Below are 18,372 nucleotides of genomic sequence, written 5' to 3'. Positions count from 1 at the left end.
ATTTGTCTTTTTCTTTACAAGAATTCTTCTCATAAAAAAAACTAGAACGTCCAAGAATACTTCAAAAGTTGAAACAACTTCTGCCTTTTTGAATTATAATTGATATAATGATACGTAGATGAGCACTCGTATTTACTAATTAGCAGACCTGTATATATTATATATTACAGATAAACTTCAAAATACTTATCTTCCATCTAGCAATCCAGTATCAGACTCTTTAAATTATTTGGTAAGAAAGTTTTCTGTATTCCAAGAGTTGTTCCATCCATCACCACCTTCTGAGGAATTCTTCCACATAATTCACAAAAAAACCCATTGTCAAAATCAATATCAAGCAACCTTAATAAGAGAAAATTCAATAACTTAATAAAACAAGCGATCACTATCTCAATGGAATATTCATATTTTGCAGCTGAAAATGAAATGATGCTTACCGTATCATGGCAATGATAGCGAGACGAAACTTGGCGTAAGTTATTTCCTTTGGGAAATTCAAATTACCCGAAGACATATGCAACATAATATTTGTACATAGGTAAACAGAACAAGAAAAAAAATAAAAAACATTCAAAAGATATAGTGCGAGAAAATTAAATAATGGACAAACGTAGCTACTAAGGCTTCGGCAAATTTTCATTAAAAAGTACCTCGACGTTATGAAAAGCCGAATGTAATCTTTTAGAACGGCATGAGATATTGCATATGATCCAAACCATACAATCCTGTTTTCAATGCCATCATAATGCTTTTTCGTAGCACAAGAGGAGCAAGGTCTACAATACACTAAATAATTTATTTAAGTCAAATAATTATGAAGTGAAGCGTAACCTATAACAAATCAGAACTTACCCTTCACATCATGGATTGAACAAAAGTACGCAACTGAACACAAGTCTACGTACAACCATTCATCTTGAATAGAACGTTTATCCCACTCTGCACCACAAGAACAAATACCACTTTCAGATGGCGCCAAAATTTTATGACCATTTTTTTCAGGAAGATCAGTAAAATCGCTTGCATCATTCTCATTGCCTAAAATAATTAAATAGTAATATTTACAAAATGCTAGAAAGTGCTAAATACCATACCGATAAAGGAAATAGTATATGTAAAGCTAAAAGGATGTTCACCATTGCAGATTATCTTGCATACCTGTTTCAAATAAAGAAACCTTTTCTTTGCTAAGTGTAGCCAATTCAAAATAGTCTCGCATCTGGTGTAATTCCAAAGGAAAACTTAAAAAAGTGCCAATGGAGAATCCATTTCATCCTCGTCAACGATTTGCATGGCTTTTGCAAGGGTTGTCACATGAATGCAATGATATGACGAATAGCTGCAACATTTTAACTCGGGCTGGGGCGGCATTACTTATGAATACACTAAAGTACAAATCCCCCATGGACTATTCACTGGTTTTACAGCAATCCACTGAACCTCCCTGCACACTGCACTAAACAAGTCCTAAAATATGTAAAATCATTTATCTTTAAGGTTGTATTATGTGTGTGTATGTATGTGTGTGTATGTGTATGCAGATTAATAATTATGATTAATTATGACTTCACAAAATCCTTAGAAAGTGCTTAATATATATATATCAGGCACGTAACGCAAATGGTGAATATGACTTTACTATTTTTGTCATACATTTAGTTTATACTACTTAATGTATTTACTGTAAGTATATGGCTATGTATGTATGTGAGTATGAATGTGTATACCTCAATAGTCATAAATAAATTCAATTTGCCCTGTTGGTTATCACCCTAATAGCTTTATAGAAGCTCCTGAACTTAGGCACAGGATGTATGGTAACAAATTGTGGGGTATTAGAAGGTTGAGAAACAATACGTGTATTTGTACAAAAAAGTTATTTTCACATAACAAAATATACTTCTTCAGGTTGCATCTCATGGTAGGAATGATCACTGAAAACAGACTGCATCATGGATGTGGATTCTGCATTCATAAAAGAAATTCAATGAGATAAATATATTGTGTAAATAATCATTCACAAGTTTTAACAATATTTTTGCTTGTAAAGCTGTGCTGGTTAACATCCACATGTAATAAGAACAATGTCGAACAAGGGTCTTGTAAAAACACAGAAGGATGACTTCACAAGGGTTTGAAATGTACAATAAACTGATATTTAAGGATGAAGACATTTTCTCCCATACCACATGAAGAACTTTACATTGAAAAAATAAGCCAAATACAAATTTGAGACATTCACTACATGCAATGTCAGATTAATATGTAACAAGTTCTCACATCTTTGACAAGGGTCTTGAAACAAATAGTATGTAAGTGTAAGTCAAAATTTGGTGAAGCTGTTCAGACACCTTATATCCTGAAAGAGTAACACACAACACTTACTTTTTTCAATAAAATCTTTGGCTTCAATACCAAACTTTCTATCATACACAACCAGATATTTTTTCCATTGCTAATATGTGTATGCAACTAGGATATGGTATATCTGACAAGTACAAAAATGTTGTTTGGCCTGTTTTAATCATTTCATTTCAGTAACATCTATTTTACATACCTTTTTGAGGATCTAATTGTATATTATTAGGTAGGGCATCAACAAATTGCTTTCTATTTGCATCACATGAGCATCACAATATCCAACCATAGCCATCAAGCAATAGGTGGGGATATCGACGTACAAATACAAATTAATTATGCTGAAGAAAAAAATACATGCAGATTATAGCACCAAAAAAAGCGTATTGAGTAATGTCATTTAGTTGGGTATATACCCAACATTGAAATTATGGAAATAAAATTTGACATCACCATAACTGTTCTTTTGTTTGCATTATAATTATGAACAACAAAGGATTGCTGACGTGATACATTTGACGCAAAGTCAAACTGTAACAATAGCCCAGTATAGTGGCCAGTGGGTGACAAATGACTCTGAAAGAGCAAGTAAACAGTAATTATTAATGTTCACTGTTTCAAAAATATCTATTGTAATATATTTTTATGTTTGTTGAGCACATTTCTACCAGATGTTAATAAAGTTTTGCTAGACAGTGTTTCATGCATAAGCAATCAACAAGCATATTGTCAATTTATAACACATTAAAAACATGACTAGTGGTAAACAGTATAAAGTATAACTGTATATGTGAGAACTACTTGACTATGTTGACATGGTTGTTTGGGTTCTTCTGTAATAATAGAGATAGATTGCTTGGTAAAGATATCTTTAGAGTCCTACAAATAAAGACCATTATTTAATTTAAAATGTGTACAGACTTTTAATAAGTGTTTAAATAATGCATGCCTTCTTTAAATTACTTCAAAATTTTTTAGTTATTTCTAGTGAAAGCAGTCCTACTATAACCACTTCCAATGACTTTTCATGAGAAACAATATCAATATGTACATTAAAAACCTGTGTTTTGGTGGTTAACTCTTGGTGCTTGTCATAATTTTCAGCAATATCTTCACTTTGTTCATTCTACATATAAATGAAAAAACCCCATAAACATAGCGTATTTTTATATCTACATAGTTTTACAATATATGTAAACTTACCAAATCCCCAAATTCATTTTCTTGTTCAAAAAATTGAGATTCATATGACACACTGCTATTCTATTAACATATATGACATTGTGATTAAAGGATGTAGAGAATCCAGACTTGACATTGGAAAATGTGCTCCGAATAAGTGTTTTTCCTTACACCACATTGTGGGCATAAATAAATTTGTACACATACTTTTGTTAATATAACTGTGGTAATAAAAATAAATTAATATGAAATTGTGCAACCAGAAACAATAAAAGAACACTTTAAAATTCCTACCGCATCATCTTTTGTGTGTTTCCTTTCCTCTCCACGTTATTGTAAAAGAAGTCATTTGAGCGTCTGAATTTCTTCCTGAATTGATACATTTTGCAAGTGTACCCAAAAAATAATACCCCGATTTATAAAAACCAGTACTGCACGTGTTCTTGGATTGACAAAGTTAGCCTAGAATTAGTCTAAGTACCATTCTCCCAGCCAGACTTCCCGATATATATTTAAAAAAGTACTAAGCATAGTACTGAGTGACTGAGCCCTGTTGATCGAATGCCTTGCTTCGAACTTTTGATGTTGCAAACTCCTAAAAAATATGAATACGCGAAGAAATATTGTCCTCATACATGGACTTTGAAAAATGTAGTAAATGGAAGCCCTGAAATTTCTTTCTTAAGCTGCACCAGTCGGATAATATACACAATATAGTTAACATACCACTTGTTCAGAATACGCCTTTTTGAAAGCATGTCCATAATTATTCACTATCATCCATTGTAACCACTATCAACATCCTAATGTCATTGGTCAAAAATAGTCACATGTTTGATTTACTTTTGCCTTTCATTCATGTCATTTCTAGATATCAATTTTCTTATTCGTCCCAAGTTCAATCAATAATAAAAAAATATTTATTGTAAATTTTATTATAGCAAATGAACGTGACGCCAAGAGTTTGTAAATCACATGCAATTTTTGGTCGTAGTATAGTGAACTATCTATCTCGACCTTATTTAAACCTGAACATTTTTTACGAAGATGGTTCGAAGTTCTCTGCAATCTCTCACCAGTTTAAAGAAGCAAAAGACAAAGTAGGATCTTTAACTCAAGATCCAGGGAATGAATTGAAGTTAAAGATGAACGCCCTTTTTAAGCAGGTATTTTACGATTCATAAAGATATTGTATCCGGTTTTTACATAAAGCTTGAACATTGTTTGTTGTATCTCCTACCTACAAGCTCTTCAATTAAATTAAATGGTGACTTTACATTTTTAATGCACAATGTGCATCATTGCATTTGAATCACATTTTTGCAAAGGCACAGTGAATTTTTTTCAATTATAACTGTTCACAGTCCCACCATACAATACAATCAAAGTTAAAAATAAGACGAACCCAAATAACAATATACATTTCCAGGGTTCTTTAGGCAAATGTAATACACCAAAGCCTGGGACTTTGGACTTTGTTGGAAAGGCAAAATGGAATGCATGGAACGATTTGGGTGATTTATCACAGGTGAATATTTAGTTTAAGAAAGGCTGCACTTATCTTATAATGAACATTCAATATGTATCTAGTTTCAAACATCACCAAAGGACTGTATCTTTCAACAATTTTATTGAACACTCTCACAAGTCTTACTAAAATCTATCGTCATCAAATTATTTACAGTAAAAAAGTTGTTTTGTGCAAAGTTGACAGCACACCGTTAATTAAGAACTGAGTGTGTGGGTCTTCAGGAAATTATGAGTACATATGCACCTACCGGAACATACAGCTAAAATATCTGCATGTAAATCTGTGCTTTTCAATGGTTTTAATATACATAGTTTCTCTCCAAGCCATGCAATCTGAATTATATCCCCTATTTGTATTTACGAAGAATTCCTTAACATTTAGGAGAGTAAAATCTTGTACTTAACATTCTTAGTATTGGTGATGCAGGAAAAAAATGCAAATGTACCATTGATTCTCTATCAAATACCTATGTACTTTTGAAAAAAACTTCTATTGCATGTAATGAATACTTTTAAATTGAACTTTTCTTTTAGGTAGATGCACAAAAACAGTGTATAGCACTTGTGGAATCTTTACTAGGTGATTTTGAACTTTGCTGTGTATTATAAACACAAAGCTTTTCTGCAAAATATTCTGTATAAACATCATTTCGCTGTTGTGTACTACAATCTTGAACGCAACAGCAATGTAGAGACATGTAGCAAAGCAGGCCCTCTCTTTCACTTTCTAGCTAGTTTTGAGTTCATTGTTTGCCTCGTGATAACAAGATGCTTCTTCGACCTTACTCTTCCTGTTACCCAATTACTCCAATCTTCTAGTAACGATATTGCAGATGGTTTGCATTTGATAATTCTTTAAAAAACTTAGGTCGTGCAATACGTAATGACATCGATAACTATCATACTAGATGGTATAAAATTGCTTTAGACTTAGCAGCGAAGGTCAATGTTGAAGAAGGTAAACCTCGCACTTTTCATCGTCAGATAAGTCGCAGCAACATCCCTGCTGACTGCACTTCAGTTTACTATAAGAGATCACTATCACGATTCCTGTAGTCGATCATTTAAATTTGGAGTTAGCCAGAAGATTTGAAGAATCTTCTACTAATGTTTACTATGGTTTATATCTAATTCCATCCAAATTAATTTCTTATCTCTCTCATTCCAAGTCAGGATCCGCACGCTGGCAGGATAAGTTCACTTTATTTGCTACCATGTTTGCTGATGATTTTACAAATCCTATTGCTTTGGATGGTGAGCTTGAATTGTGGGAAACATATTTTACTATCATAAATAGAAATTTCGGTGTACATTTATTGATAGAGAAATAGACGGGGGGGTTATTAAAAGGGCAAAAATTGGACAAGGGGTGCCGTTAACTTAGAAAAAATATTTCGTGGGAGAATGTCGATAAAGACTATAGTTTTCATATATTTTTTTGTGTCAGAGGTTGAACGAGAATCCTGTACCAAATATCAAGCAAAAAAATCATACAATAATTTCAAATATAATAAGTTCTCTGTGGTACGCTTACCAATAATACATAAAGAATAAAACGATAACTGTTTGCACAAGGAATCCATTGTTTTCTGAAGAGGAGTTTTTGGCGGCTAAAACGTGAAGATATATAAAGTATATCCAAATCACAAACGAAACTACCTTCACATGACCAAATTACTGTCCATATAAATGATGTATGTAATAAAAAGCTACCTTGAAAACTTAATCAAACCCTTCTTTTCGCAATCATCTGCAACACCTCAAACTCAATCGGAACTCTTGAATTTCTCGCAGCGTAGCGGAAAGGAATAGGCATGAAATCAGGATACTCATCTCCACCATCACAGCTATTTTGATTTCTTCCTTACAACTCTAACATTGTCACGGATATTACGAGTGGCGTAACAAAATGTTGAAGAGTGTGATAAGCATTTGTCAAAACAAACCAACACCAAAATTAATACCAAAATCAACACCAAAATCAATACCAAAGTCAGCACCAACACCAAAATTAATACCAAAATAAACACTAAAACCAGCTCCGATACGAAAATCAATACCAAAATTAACACTAATACCAAAATCAGTACCGAAATCAACACCAACACCAAAATCAATACCAAAGTCAACATCAAAGCCAACACTAATACCAAAATAAATACCAAAACCAACACCAACACCAACACCAAATCAATACCAAATTAGTGTTTATCCAAAGAGTTTCTTAACACATTACACAATTCTAAAATATTACACATTAATGCACAATATTATTTATAAAACATGTTAAATATCTTTCTTGACACTACTATGTCAACAAATTTTGTTCTCATGCAGCATTAAACAAGCATGAAAAGAAGCCAATGTTCCATAATTTCAGTAATAATTTCAATAAAAAATATTGTCCACTTCAGCAGTTGGTTATGGATTGTTCTGAATAGTTTTCAATCTTGTTGAATTATCTTAGTTTAAATTATCTAAAAATTTCCAACCAACAATTTGGATAGCACATATCATAGCATTTTTGAATTATGTTCTTTTTTGTAGCACACCAAGATATCTCTACCTAATTCAAAATTACGAGTACATCATTCTGTTCTAAGACATCGGCCAACATCATGGCAAAGTTAACTACAAACTTTGTCAAGATTTATCTATCAGTTGACAGACATACCATAGGCGGCCCAATAAATCACTTAGCTAACTAAATTGTATAAACAAACGATAACTCACCCCATTTCATTGTAACAGACCGTGCGCTGCAAAACTTTGTATTAATTGATTATATATATATATATATACAAAGCGTATAACAATGTGCCCTCCCGGATATCATCATAGTAAAATGGTGACTCCTGCACTTGGGACACAGTACGTACGGTTACACATTGTATGGATTGTATTGTAGAGTCACTACAGTGCTCAAACCTATAAATGTGAGCTTTGCATATCGCGAACACGGTGAACGTCTCCATATGAGGCTCTCTACACAATCCGACAGTGCTCAAACTACGCACGCGTAGTGAGCGTAATATACAAAGTGTATATACAATGTGCCCTCCCGGCTATCACCATATTAAAATGGCGACTCCTGCACTTGGGACACAGGACACATCGGAGTAGTCTTGATGTCAATTCTGATGTTCCGTTTATATATGGTAATGTCACTATTTTACTGGTTCGTCTGTATCTTCGTTAGGTTTTCAGCTTGGGGTTTGTTGTGTATTTTGTTTAATATTTTGTTGATAAAGTTTCATGGGTAATTGTTGTTTATGAATGTGGAGTATAAGTAGTTGCGTTCATTTTTCTTGGCTTCTTCTGTATTGCAGTGGGTTTTAATCCTGTTAGCTAAGAGAGTTCGTATGCAACTAATTTTTTGTTGTGTGGAGTGATTGCTATTAAAGTTGAGTATTTGGTCTGTGTGTGTATTTTTGCGGAATACTTGTGTGTTTAATGTGCCGTCATGTGATCTGGTAAGTAGAGTATCTAGGAAGGTAAGTTGTTTGTTCTGTTCTTTGTCCATGGTGAAGGTTATGTTCTGTGTGGTGTTGTTTATTGTGTGTAGAATGTGTTCTGTTTTGTCTTTCTCGACGATAGCAAAGATGTCGTCAACAAATCTTCTCCATAGTCTGATGTGTGTGTTGTTAGTGACTGACTGCTTTTCAAGGTGTTGCATAACAGCTTCTGCAAGGAAGGTGGATAAAGGAGAACCCATTGGTGTTCCTGAGATTTGTCGGTAATACGAATGTTGGAAGGAGAATTCAGTGGAGAGGCAGAGCTCAAGCAGGTCGATGATATCGTCTTGGTCTAGTTCGGTTGTGATTTTCCACGAGTTGTTGTTAGTAAGTAGTTCGTTTGTGACTTGTTTGGCTATGTTTAGTGGTATGGATGTGAAAAGTGATACATCATAAGATATCATGATTTCGTTTGGTTTTAGTTTTACATTTTTAATATTGGTGAGGAAAGTGGTGGCATTTTTGATAGTATGATGTAATGATTTGACTAGTGGGTGCAGAATATTAGAAATATATTTTGATAATTCATACGTTGGTGATCCAGGAAGAGATACAATCGGTCATAGCGGGTTGTTTTCTTTGTGAATTTTTGGTAGTCCATAGAATTTGGCGGTGGAGGAGTCGTTGGGTCGGATTCTTTTGTAGACGGTTTCGTTAAGTTTCTTTTTGCTTTTAGTTGTTTTAATTTCTTGTTGATGCGGTTTGTAGTGGTTTTGTTGGGGTCTGTTTGGAGAGGTTCATACGTGTTGGTGTCTTGTAAGAGGGTCTTCGCTTTGTTGATGTAGTCTTATTTGTCCATGATTACGTTGTAAACGTTCTCTGGTATTGAAGAAATACGTTGTAAGCGCGACAGGCCAATTTGAAACACTGTTCTACACTTTATCTTCACAAATATTTAGTTTTCTGTAACGTTTCACACGCTAAGTAGCTCTAATTGAACACAAAATACACTACAGCTACCCTCAATAAGAAAATACAGTGTTTCCCTGTGCTTACCTTTTATTTAGTGATGAATGTCGTCATAATGAGAATCGTAATGAATCATAATGAGAATAATTCTCTGCTGTCAAGAAGAACATTATTTTAAAACATTAAAGACAACAAGTGGAAACACAAATACAAAAATGGACTATGGAGGATAAAGTTTTTAGATAACATGGTTAAATAACACTAGCGAAACTTTCAATAAAAGATCACTCCTGACAAATCATAAGACTGGAGCATATAGTGACTCGAGTTTCAACATTCGATCACTCCTGATGAAGACACTACGCTAGAATATATGTAAACTTATCTTTCAACAACATATCGTTCATGCTCAAGATATTAGACTGACGTACGACAATCTCTAATGTCATATAAATCTCGATAAAAAATCTGGTCCCCGGAGTTGACATGCTATCAGATAGGCAACAAACAAAGATGAGATAGCTGTACAAACCTGTATTATCGCAGCAAAGCTTCAAATCTTTAACAAGATGATTACAGATGTATAACATGAAAATAGCGATCAATATTAGTAAAGTTGGCTTAAGGATGTAATTTAATGTAAACATACGTTGAAATTAAACAGTTACAATTAACTATATCGTATAAATATCCTTTCCTATTTAAAATAATCTATATCATTATCCTCAATAACGAACTATACACATTGCTGCATTTGACCTCGGGTGTGTTGGGGAAACGTCATGTAAGGAGTCTCAAAGTACCAATATAAATTAGCAAACTTTGTGATCTATCTTACCAAATGGACTTAAATTGAGCAATAAAAAAATCTTAATCTTCAACAAAGCATATCCAAAAGATTTCTATAAATGTATAAAAAGTATACAATCGTTAAAAAGATCACGCTTGCACGCTTTTTGCTTCACCAACTGAGCAAAGATTCTCTTTTTCTTTGAACTGCTTGTCAACAATCATTGCAAGATTATTCAAAAACTCTTCTGAGGTTATCGTTTGTGCCTATTACGTAGGTTTGAGGGACAATATAAGTACATGCATGTACAACAAAGAACACGGGTGAAGGCTTTAATTCGTATTACTTACTTTCGAATACAGCGCATGTGCAAGGAATGGTAGTTTACGAAGAGTTCGACCACTTAGTTGATAACTTTTTCTAAACAAGAAAATGAGAGAAAGAATAATTCGTATGTTTATCACAGTGAGAAGCTTGACTGCTCCTTGCAAGTTCAAAAGGAGAAGGGCCTCCCAAAGAAACCTAACCAAAAGTCAACCAATATTCGTGATTATTTGAGAGTGGTCCATTACTTGATAACTACTGACTACGATAACAAAGAAAAAACATCTTTACGCCTTAAATGTAGATGTAATACAAAGTTAAATTTTATTCATGTTGCAAGTATTAAGACGGTATATTTTAAACCTCAGTCCTAAATTATTTGAGAACCCATCTGAACATGCACAAACAACTCAACAAACTGTTCGAGTTTACAATCATGGCAATGACAAACAGAACAAGCTTGCATCCTTCTGTGGTTCATTTGGTCACATATTGGGAAATCATAAATTTCAATCATAATGAGAAATTTAGTCATTTAACAAATTTTTCATATTCATAGTGATGGCAACAACAAGCTGGACCTATTTTCATCACTTTCTGAGTAATTAATCGCTTGGTCACAAAAATATAAGAAGATCATCTGAGCATGCGCAGTACGCTTGGGCATGCACAGCACGCTCAAGCAAGCAAAGTCCACTTGACCAATTGTCCGAGTTGATAGTCATGGAAACGACCATCTGCATTTACTAGAATCAATTAGGGAGTATATAACTTGCTTATTAACAAATTATTAAAGATATCAACTGAGCATGCGCAGTTAAATTGATTGGCTGCCAATGTTCATGGTCATGGCAACGACCAATTGCATCTACTAGCCCGATTTTGAAGTAAATAGCATGTTTAGTAACAATTTAATGGAGAAATCATCTGCGCATGCGCTCGAGCATGCGCAGCCCACTCGACTAATTGTTTATAGTCATGGCAACGACTAACTAGATGTACTTGCACTACATCTGGGGCAATTATACCACTTAGTCGCAAATTATCAAAGAAATCATCTGCGCATGCGCAGTAACGATAACAATCATCCCACAACTTTCGTACGCCTTTAAATTTTGGTATATATATATAAAGCTAAAACTTCATATAGTAGATGTCAACTAGCAGTGGAAGCTGGCTGCGATATAGTATGCATTTCCTTAGGGGCCCACACTTCGGTGGCGACCGCACTCTCCCTGCGTACCCCGAGCAAAGCCTATCGCAGGTGATCTCAGGATCTGATGGGCGGAAGCTTGCTATTGCATCTCCCAAGTAGGATAGCGTGGAGGGGCCGAAATCTGCTACCGAAACGTTAACATACCGCGTTTTAGTGCCTTACGCTTAAGAAGGTATCGGGAAGCATGGACCGAAAACGGGGTTTTTTCCTTTCAAAATTTGTCTTTTTTCTTTACAAGAATTCTTCTCATAAAAGAAACTAGAACATACTGCCAAGGTTCAGACAACTTCTGAAAATCCTCCGGGCGTACTTTCGTTTTCTTTGTAAAACGAGAAGAATACTAACTTGAAAACATGAAGACTGGATGACATAATATCTACCATAAACTAAGACAAGAAATGTTTATTTTACTCTGTGACATCACTTTACTTTAAAGTGAAAGGTTTGAACATGGGAGTATCGTTACATGTTTCTAGATGTAGATCGTCCAGGTTAGTAAAGTCCTGAAAAGAACTGTTGTTGTTGATGCTGACTCTAAAGATGACTACCGCTAAGGTTGTCGAGAAGTCAGTCAACATCAACATCAACAGTCCTTCGCAGGACTCAACTAACCTCGACGAGTACAGTATATGTAAAAACCGGATACAATATCTTTATGAATCGTAAAATACCTACTTAAAAAGGGCGTTCATCTTTAACTTCAATTCATTCCCTGGATCTTGAGTTAAAGATCCTACTTTGTCTTTTGCTTCTTTAAACTGGTGAGAGATTGCAGAGAACTTCGAACCATCTTCGTAAAAATGTTCAGGTTTAAATAAGGTCGAGATAGATAGTTCACTATACTACGACCAAAAATTGCATGTGATTTACAAACTCTTGGCGTCACGTTCATTTGCTATAGTAAAATTTACAATAAATATTTTTTTATTATTGATTGAACTTGGGACGAATAAGAAAATTGATATCTAGAAATGACATGAATGAAAGGCAAAAGTAAATCAAACATGTGACTATTTTTGACCAATGACATTAGGATGTTGATAGTGGTTACAATGGATGATAGTGAATAATTATGGACATGCTTTCAAAAAGGCGTATTCTGAACAAGTGGTATGTTAACTATATTGTGTATATTATCCGACTGGTGCAGCTTAAGAAAGAAATTTCAGGGCTTCCATTTACTACATTTTTCAAAGTCCATGTATGAGGACAATATTTCTTCGCGCATTCATATTTTTTAGGAGTTTGCAACATCAAAAGTTCGAAGCAAGGCATTCGATCAACAGGGCTCAGTCACTCAGTACTATGCTTAGTACTTTTTTAAATATATATCGGGAAGTCTGGCTGGGAGAATGGTACTTAGACTAATTCTAGGCTAACTTTGTCAATCCAAGAACACGTGCAGTACTGGTTTTTATAAATCGGGGTATTATTTTTTGGGTACACTTGCAAAATGTATCAATTCAGGAAGAAATTCAAACGCTCAAATGACTTCTTTTACAATAACGTGGAGAGGAAAGGAAACACACAAAAGATGATGCGGTAGGAATTTTAAAGTGTTCTTTTATTGTTTCTGGTTGCACAATTTCATATTAATTTATTTTTATTACCACAGTTATATTAACAAAAGTATGTGTACAAATTTATTTATGCCCACAATGTGGTGTAAAAAACACTTATTCGGAGCACATTTTCCAATGTCAAGTCTGGATTCTCTACATCCTTTAATCACAATGTCATATATGTTAATAGAATAGCAGTGTGTCATATGAATCTCAATTTTTTGAACAAGAAAATGAATTTGGGGATTTGGTAAGCTTACATATATTGTAAAACTATGTAGATATAAAAATACGCTATGTTTATGGGGTTTTTTTTAATTTATATGTAGAATGAACAAAGTGAAGATATTGCTGAAAATTATGACAAGCACCAAGAGTTAACCACCAAAACACAGGTTTTTAATGTACATATTGATATTGTTTCTCATGAAAAGTCATTGGAAGTGGTTATAGTAGGACTGCTTTCACTAGAAATAACTAAAAAATTTTGAAGTAATTTAAAGAAGGCATGCATTATTTAAACACTTATTAAAAGTCTGTACACATTTTAAATTAAATAATGGTCTTTATTTGTAGGACTCTAAAGATATCTTTACCAAGCAATCTATCTCTATTATTACAGAAGAACCCAAACAACCATGTCAACATAGTCAAGTAGTTCTCACATATACAGTTATACTTTATACTGTTTACCACTAGTCATGTTTTTAATGTGTTATAAATTGACAATATGCTTGTTGATTGCTTATGCATGAAACACTGTCTAGCAAAACTTTATTAACATCTGGTAGAAATGTGCTCAACAAACATAAAATATATTACAATAGATATTTTGAAACAGTGAACATTAATAATTACTGTTTACTTGCTCTTTCAGAGTCATTTGTCACCCACTGGCCACTATACTGGGCTATTGTTACAGTTTGACTTTGCATCAAATGTATCACGTCAGCAATCCTTTGTTGTTCATGATTATAATGCAAACAAAAGAACAATTATGGTGATGTCAAATTTTATTTCCATAATTTCAATGTTGGGTATATACCCAACTAAATGACATTACTCAATACGCTTTTTTTGGTGCTATAATCTGCATGTATTTTTTTCTTCAGCATAATTAATTTGTATTTGTACGTCGATATCCCCACCTATTGCTTGATGGCTATGGTTGGATATTGTGATGCTCATGTGATGCAAATAGAAAGCAATTTGTTGATGCCCTACCTAATAATATACAATTAGATCCTCAAAAAGGTATGTAAAATAGATGTTACTGAAATGAAATGATTAAAACAGGCCAAACAACATTTTTGTACTTATCAGATATACCATATCCTAGTTGCATACACATATTAGCAATGGTAAAAATATCTGGTTGTGTATGATAGAAAGTTTGGTATTGAAGCCAAAGATTTTATTGAAAAAAGTAAGTGTTGTGTGTTACTCTTTCAGGATATAAGGTGTCTGAACAGCTTCACCAAATTTTGACTTACACTTACATACTATTTGTTTCAAGACCCTTGTCAAAGATGTGAGAACTTGTTACATATTAATCTGACATTGCATGTAGTGAATGTCTCAAATTTGTATTTGGCTTATTTTTTCAATGTAAAGTTTTCATGTGGTATGGGAGAAAATGTCTTCATCCTTAAATATCAGTTTATTGTACATTTCAAACCCTTGTGAAGTCATCCTTCTGTGTTTTACAAGACCCTTGTTCGACATTGTTCTTATTACATGTGGATGTTAACCAGCACAGCTTTACAAGCAAAAATATTGTTAAAACTTGTGAATGATTATTTACACAATATATTTATCTCATTGAATTTCTTTTATGAATGCAGAATCCACATCCATGATGCAGTCTGTTTTCAGTGATCATTCCTACCATGAGATGCAACCTGAAGAAGTATATTTTGTTATGTGAAAATAACTTTTTTGTACAAATACACGTATTGTTTCTCAACCTTCTAATACCCCACAATTTGTTACCATACATCCTGTGCCTAAGTTCAGGAGCTTCTATAAAGCTATTAGGGTGATAACCAACAGGGCAAATTGAATTTATTTATGACTATTGAGGTATACACATTCATACTCACATACATACATAGCCATATACTTACAGTACATACATTAAGTAGTATAAACTAAATGTATGACAAAATAGTAAAGTCATATTCACCATTTGCTTTACGTGCCTGATATATATATATTAAGCACTTTCTAAGGATTTTGTGAAGTCATAATTAATCATAATTATTAATCTGCATACACATACACACACATACATACACACACATAATACAACCTTAAAGATAAATGATTTTACATATTTTAGGACTTGTTTAGTGCAGTGTGCAGGGAGGTTCAGTGGATTGCTGTAAAACCAGTGAATAGTCCATGGGGGATTTGTACTTAATAGTGTATTCATAAGTAATGCCGCCCCAGCCCGAGTTAAAATGTTGCAGCTATTCGTCATATCATTGCATTCATGTGACAACCCTTGCAAAAGCCATGCAAATCGTTGACGAGGATGAAATGGATTCTCCATTGGCACTTTTTAAGTTTTCCTTTGGAATTACACCAGATGCGAGACTATTTTGAATTGGCTACACTTAGCAAAGAAAAGGTTTCTTTATTTGAAACAGGTATGCAAGATAATCTGCAATGGTGAACATCCTTTTAGCTTTACATATACTATTTCCTTTATCGGTATGGTATTTAGCACTTTCTAGCATTTTGTAAATATTACTATTTAATTATTTTAGGCAATGAGAATGATGCAAGCGATTTTACTGATCTTCCTGAAAAAAATGGTCATAAAATTTTGGCGCCATCTGAAAGTGGTATTTGTTCTTGTGGTGCAGAGTGGGATAAACGTTCTATTCAAGATGAATGGTTGTACGTAGACTTGTGTTCAGTTGCGTACTTTTGTTCAATCCATGATGTGAAGGGTAAGTTCTGATTTGTTATAGGTTACGCTTCACTTCATAATTATTTGACTTAAATAAATTATTTAGTGTATTGTAGACCTTGCTCCTCTTGTGCTACGAAAAAGCATTATGATGGCATTGAAAACAGGATTGTATGGTTTGGATCATATGCAATATCTCATGCCGTTCTAAAAGATTACATTCGGCTTTTCATAACGTCGAGGTACTTTTTAATGAAAATTTGCCGAAGCATTAGTAGCTACGTTTGTCCATTATTTAATTTTCTCGCACTATATCTTTTGAATGTTTTTTTTTTTTCTTGTTCTGTTTACCTATGTACAAATATTATGTTGCATATGTCTTCGGGTAATTTGAATTTCCCAAAGGAAATAACTTACGCCAAGTTTCGTCTCGCTATCATTGCCATGATACGGTAAGCATCATTTCATTTTCAGCTGCAAAATATGAATATTCCATTGAGATAGTGATCGCTTGTTTTATTAAGTTATTGAATTTTCTCTTATTAAGGTTGCTTGATATTGATTTTGACAATGGGTTTTTTTGTGAATTATGTGGAAGAATTCCTCAGAAGGTGGTGATGGATGGAACAACTCTTGGAATACAGAAAACTTTCTTACCAAATAATTTAAGAGAGTCTGATACTGGATTGCTAGATGGAAGATAAGTATTTTTGAAGTTTATCTGTAATATATAATATATACAGGTCTGCTAATTAGTAAATACGAGTGCTCATCTACGTATCATTATATCAATTATAATTCAAAAAGGCAGAAGTTGTTTCAACTTTTGAAGTATTCTTGGACGTTCTAGTTTTTTTTATGAGAAGAATTCTTGTAAAGAAAAAGACAAATTTTGAAAACCAAAGAATCCTGTTTTCGGTCCATGACTACCGATACCCCGAGATAGTTGATCACTAGAGCGTCGCATGTTAACTAAGGGAACCACATAATCGTTGTTTGTTTTCCATGAAACATATGGATGGTTTGCTCGTGATACATGAGAAACAGTAAATGGGAGAATTAAATCAGAAAGATATAAACCGATAAAATTGGTATAAAACATGTTTAAGGTTGTCTTTAATTATAAGTGTCAGAAAAAGACAGGGTCATAAGAAGTTAATTGAAACATTGCTTGGTTTGTTTTATGAGAAGAAAACAAAAAGATAAAATTCGAAAGCAAAAAACCCCGTTTTCGGTCCATGCTTCCCGATACCTTCTTAAGCGCAAGGTAAGAGAACGCCGCATGTTAACGGTAGGAGATTTCGGCCCCTCCACGTTATCCTACTTGGGATATGCCAATAGCAAGCTTCCGCCCATAAGACCACCTGAGATCACCTGCGATAGGCTTTGCTCAGGGTACGCAGGGAGAGTGAGGGCTCCTAAGCCACTGCATACTACATCGCACCCAGCTTCCACTGCTAGTTGACATCTACTATATGAAGTTCTAGATTTATATATATATACCAAAATTTAAAGGCGTACGAAAGTTGTGGGATGATTGTTATCGTTACTGCGCATGCGCAGATGATTTCTTTGATAATTTGCGACTAAGTGAGTTATATGACACAAATTTAGTGCAAGTACATATAGTTGGTCGTTTTCATGACTATGAACAATTACTCGAGTGGATTGCGCATGCTCGAGCGCATGCGGACACGATTTCTCTATTAAATTGTTACTAAGCATGCTATTTACTTCAAAATTGGTGCTAGTAGATGCAGTTGGTCGTTGCCATGACCACGAACTTGGGTAGCTGGTCAAGTTGACTGCGCATGCTTAATGAGACTGCGCATGCGCAGATGATTTGTCTTAAAACGTGTGACTGAGGGAGCTAATTACTCCAAAATCGGTACTAGTACATCCAGTTGGTCGTTACCATGAGCTTGGAGAGTTTGTGGAGTTGACAACGCATGCTCAGTTTCTCAATTAATTTGTGACAGAGCGAGCTCTGAAATTGGTGCTTGTAGATGCGCTGAGCAAGTTTTCCATCATATATTTTTGTCATGCTCTTTGTCTACTTAAGCTTGTTT

General features: G+C 34.1%; 1 protein-coding gene and 7 long non-coding RNA genes across 15 annotated transcripts; 3 read left to right on the top strand and 5 right to left on the bottom strand.

Moving 5' to 3' along the window:
- Positions 1 to 131: 131 nt before the first annotated feature.
- Positions 132 to 513, bottom strand: LOC124436259. Its single transcript, XR_006945263.1, has 2 exons — positions 438 to 513; positions 132 to 342 (listed from the first exon to the last, which is right to left on the bottom strand). It is a non-coding gene; the product is annotated as an uncharacterized LOC124436259 (long non-coding RNA).
- Positions 514 to 1,402: 889 nt separating this feature from the next.
- LOC124436247 lies at positions 1,403 to 2,806 on the bottom strand. Of its 2 annotated transcripts, XR_006945244.1 has the most exons (3): positions 2,386 to 2,666; positions 1,901 to 1,965; positions 1,403 to 1,467 (listed from the first exon to the last, which is right to left on the bottom strand). It is a non-coding gene; the product is annotated as an uncharacterized LOC124436247 (long non-coding RNA). The 2 variants fall into 2 exon arrangements; XR_006945243.1 differs by lacking the exon at positions 1,403 to 1,467 and having other exon boundaries at positions 1,844 to 1,965; positions 2,386 to 2,806.
- Positions 2,807 to 2,863: 57 nt separating this feature from the next.
- Positions 2,864 to 4,172, bottom strand: LOC124436253. 3 transcript variants are annotated; one of them, XR_006945256.1, is made up of 5 exons: positions 3,835 to 4,015; positions 3,562 to 3,621; positions 3,419 to 3,484; positions 3,160 to 3,237; positions 2,864 to 2,934 (listed from the first exon to the last, which is right to left on the bottom strand). It is a non-coding gene; the product is annotated as an uncharacterized LOC124436253 (long non-coding RNA). The 3 variants fall into 3 exon arrangements; XR_006945255.1 differs by lacking the exon at positions 2,864 to 2,934 and adding an exon at positions 4,022 to 4,172 and having other exon boundaries at positions 2,961 to 3,237; positions 3,835 to 3,909; XR_006945254.1 differs by lacking the exon at positions 2,864 to 2,934 and having other exon boundaries at positions 2,961 to 3,237.
- A 312-nt stretch (positions 4,173 to 4,484) lies between these two features.
- LOC124435928 (enoyl-CoA delta isomerase 2-like) lies at positions 4,485 to 5,679 on the top strand. The gene is made up of 3 exons (XM_046985859.1): positions 4,485 to 4,706; positions 4,970 to 5,068; positions 5,605 to 5,679. The coding sequence occupies exons 1-3, from the start codon at positions 4,485 to 4,487 to the stop codon at positions 5,677 to 5,679; spliced, it is 396 nt and encodes a 131-aa protein (XP_046841815.1).
- A 1,094-nt stretch (positions 5,680 to 6,773) lies between these two features.
- LOC124436239 lies at positions 6,774 to 10,715 on the bottom strand. Of its 4 annotated transcripts, none has more exons than XR_006945231.1 (5): positions 10,333 to 10,419; positions 10,027 to 10,053; positions 9,582 to 9,648; positions 9,117 to 9,404; positions 6,774 to 6,933 (listed from the first exon to the last, which is right to left on the bottom strand). It is a non-coding gene; the product is annotated as an uncharacterized LOC124436239 (long non-coding RNA). The 4 variants fall into 4 exon arrangements; XR_006945232.1 differs by having other exon boundaries at positions 6,774 to 6,929; XR_006945234.1 differs by lacking the exons at positions 6,774 to 6,933; positions 10,333 to 10,419 and adding an exon at positions 10,635 to 10,715 and having other exon boundaries at positions 9,275 to 9,404.
- Positions 10,716 to 13,530: 2,815 nt separating this feature from the next.
- Positions 13,531 to 15,807, top strand: LOC124436244. Of its 2 annotated transcripts, XR_006945239.1 has the most exons (7): positions 13,531 to 13,636; positions 13,716 to 13,781; positions 13,963 to 14,040; positions 14,264 to 14,640; positions 14,710 to 14,812; positions 15,231 to 15,295; positions 15,728 to 15,807. It is a non-coding gene; the product is annotated as an uncharacterized LOC124436244 (long non-coding RNA). The 2 variants fall into 2 exon arrangements; XR_006945238.1 differs by lacking the exon at positions 15,728 to 15,807 and having other exon boundaries at positions 15,231 to 15,352.
- Positions 15,808 to 16,679: 872 nt separating this feature from the next.
- LOC124436260 lies at positions 16,680 to 17,063 on the top strand. The gene is made up of 2 exons (XR_006945264.1): positions 16,680 to 16,755; positions 16,851 to 17,063. It is a non-coding gene; the product is annotated as an uncharacterized LOC124436260 (long non-coding RNA).
- On the bottom strand, positions 16,688 to 17,042 carry LOC124436252. The gene is made up of 2 exons (XR_006945253.1): positions 16,961 to 17,042; positions 16,688 to 16,777 (listed from the first exon to the last, which is right to left on the bottom strand). It is a non-coding gene; the product is annotated as an uncharacterized LOC124436252 (long non-coding RNA).
- Positions 17,064 to 18,372: the final 1,309 nt, after the last annotated feature.

The sequence above is a fragment of the Xenia sp. Carnegie-2017 genome, unplaced genomic scaffold (assembly GCF_021976095.1).
Source record: "Xenia sp. Carnegie-2017 unplaced genomic scaffold, XeniaSp_v1 HiC_scaffold_16, whole genome shotgun sequence".
Taxonomy (NCBI): domain Eukaryota; kingdom Metazoa; phylum Cnidaria; class Anthozoa; order Malacalcyonacea; family Xeniidae; genus Xenia; species Xenia sp. Carnegie-2017.
Note: the sequence above shows the minus strand (reverse complement) of the source record. Positions and strands in the feature narration are given on the sequence as shown.